Genomic DNA, 2,500 nt, shown 5'->3' with positions numbered 1-2,500 from the left:
TTAACTATTTCTTCAATTTCTTAACAGAAATATTAATATCTAATGATTAAGAAAGTCAATAAAACTCAGTTTTTAATGCTCTTGATATAAAATATGTTTATTTTTTTATAATTTTTCTTGCAACAATAAAATACAATATATTCTCTATATATCTCTAAGAGTCGTTACACATAGATTTTTACAAGTGTGAGGAATTTAAGAAATAATATCCAAACAAATAGAATTTGGGATGTACATCTTGGTCTGTGAAATCGCGTTGAAGTAGATATCGTTTTAGATTCATTCCCTGCACTTGTGTTGATAACACCACTAGCTGGACATCCCTCTTTCTTGAATGTATGAATACCATTGATGTGGTTTCTAAAGCTTTTGAGCAGCAAAATCACTTGTAAAAGCTTACATTATCAGATGGCACAAAAAAATCCTATTCTTAGTGACCTAAGTTATTACCATAACCTGCACTATTATCACTGCTTCCATGTTGACCGTCTTCTGATCCGCTGGCTTGCCCAGCCCCAAGCTCCTTTCCATAGCCGGCTCCATTAAAACCACCTCCTAGACCTGGGGCATAGTCATTTCCAATGCCTCTTCCATAGCCAAGACCACCAAGACCACCTAGTCCCCCTCCTACACCATTTCCAAGACCTGACCCATAGCCTAGGTTGCCAATTCCATTTCCAAGACCATTACCATAACCAACTCCACCTAGACCACCCTGAAGACCATTATTGTAATCAACCCCTCCTAGGCCCCCCTGTAGACCATTACCATAACCTGCCCCACCTAAACCACCTTGAAGTCCATTTCCATAGCCTAGTCCACCAAGACCCTGCAAATTATTTCCTTGACCAGCTCCGCCAAGACCTTGAAGTCCATTTCCATAGCCTAGCCCACCAAGACCTTGAATGCCATTTCCATAACCTAGCCCACCAAGACCCTGAAGACCATTACCATATCCAGCACCACCAAGACCTTGGAGACCATTTCCAAGTCCAACACCACCAAGACCTTGAAGACCATTTCCGTAGCCAGCACCACCAAGACCCTGAAGACCATTTCCGTAGCCAGCACCACCAAGACCTTGAAGACCATTTCCATAGCCAGTACCGCCAAGACCTTGAAGACCATTTCCATAGCCAGTACCGCCAAGACCTTGAAGACCATTTCCAAGTCCAACGCCACCAAGACCTTGAAGATCATTTCCATAGCCAGTACCGCCAAGACCTTGAAGACCATTTCCATAGCCAGTACCGCCAAGACCTTGAAGACCATTTCCATAGCCAGTACCGCCAAGACCTTGAAGACCATTTCCATAGCCAGTACCGCCAAGTCCTTGAAGATCATTTCCATAGCCAGTACCGCCAAGACCTTGAAGACCATTTCCATAACCAGTACCACCAAGACCTTGAAGACCATTTCCATAACCAGCGCCAGACCCCAATCCACCTAGTCCTCCTAGACCTATTCCATTAAGTCCTCCAAGACCTGCTCCTGGGTTTATTCCACCATATCCTCCTCCTAGACCTCCTTGGTCAAGTCCTCCAAGACCTCCTAGACCTCCTAATCCTCCAAGTCCTTGGGGCAAACCTCCTGCTCCACCATATCCCCCACCGAGAGGTATTCCTTGTCCTAGTCCGCCGTAACCACCTCCAAGTAGAGGACTATGTACATGGCTATTAGCTTGTGTGCCATAATCATTTTCATCTTGGTCATTTTTCAACTCTGCACCGTGGCCAGTTCTAAGTCCGGGATCAACTCCAAAATATCCAACCACAGGTTCGATCTCGGAGGATTTTTTCTCCTTTCCGGCTACGAACGCCGTCAGGAGGAGCAATGCCTGAAGGTTTGAGAAGACAAGAATGAATGATTGGTAATTATCTATCATCATAATTATCTGCCATCATAATATCATTGGTCATTGATGCCAATTGGAGTATGTGTAATAATGAATTAGTAACTTATAATAAAAATGAATAGATAACATTGAAACATTTAAAATTAAACATATCATTTAAAAAATTATATGTATAAAAAAAACAAGAATGATTTATGAAAAACGGTCACGATAATCTGGAATTATGAAAAGTTTATTATAAAAGAAGAGGTAACGTATCTGATACATATCAAATACTGGCTTAGAAAAGTGACAATCAATTTGACCTGGGAATATTTTGAAAATCTCCTTTGAGTTAAAAAAAATCAAAGCATTAACATGAGGCAAATTTTATATAAAATTTTTTTTTAAACTTTTTTTCTGATTATCTAGTTATTAACACGGGTGCATGTCTTGGTTTATCATTTTTGAACACTGTGCAACATTGAAATTTTAATTGTAATTCAACCCCAACCAAAATATTGCAATAATCATTTAATAAAAGGTAAATGTAAAACAAATCTACATGAGACAGGATTTGTTAATCATCTAGAATGTATTGCCCAAACAACTGCATTTACGATGAAAATAAAAAATATATGCGGAAGGAAAAAATTAGAACTATTA

At 39.8% G+C, this 2,500-nt stretch overlaps 1 protein-coding gene across 1 annotated transcript in view; it reads right to left on the bottom strand.

The window, feature by feature from the left end:
• Positions 1-135: 135 nt before the first annotated feature.
• LOC137648519 (uncharacterized) overlaps positions 136-2,500 on the bottom strand; it is a 2,873-nt gene continuing 508 nt past the window's right edge. The window contains exon 2 of the mRNA XM_068381444.1: positions 136-1,837. Coding sequence (XP_068237545.1) covers positions 431-1,837 — 1,407 coding nt within the window. The 3' untranslated portion in view covers positions 136-430. The remainder of the gene's footprint in view (positions 1,838-2,500) is intronic.

Source organism: Palaemon carinicauda, chromosome 10 (genome assembly GCF_036898095.1).
Source record: "Palaemon carinicauda isolate YSFRI2023 chromosome 10, ASM3689809v2, whole genome shotgun sequence".
NCBI lineage: Eukaryota > Metazoa > Arthropoda > Malacostraca > Decapoda > Palaemonidae > Palaemon > Palaemon carinicauda.
The sequence above is the reverse complement of the archived record's forward strand: the minus strand, read 5'-3'. Positions and strand labels throughout refer to the sequence as shown.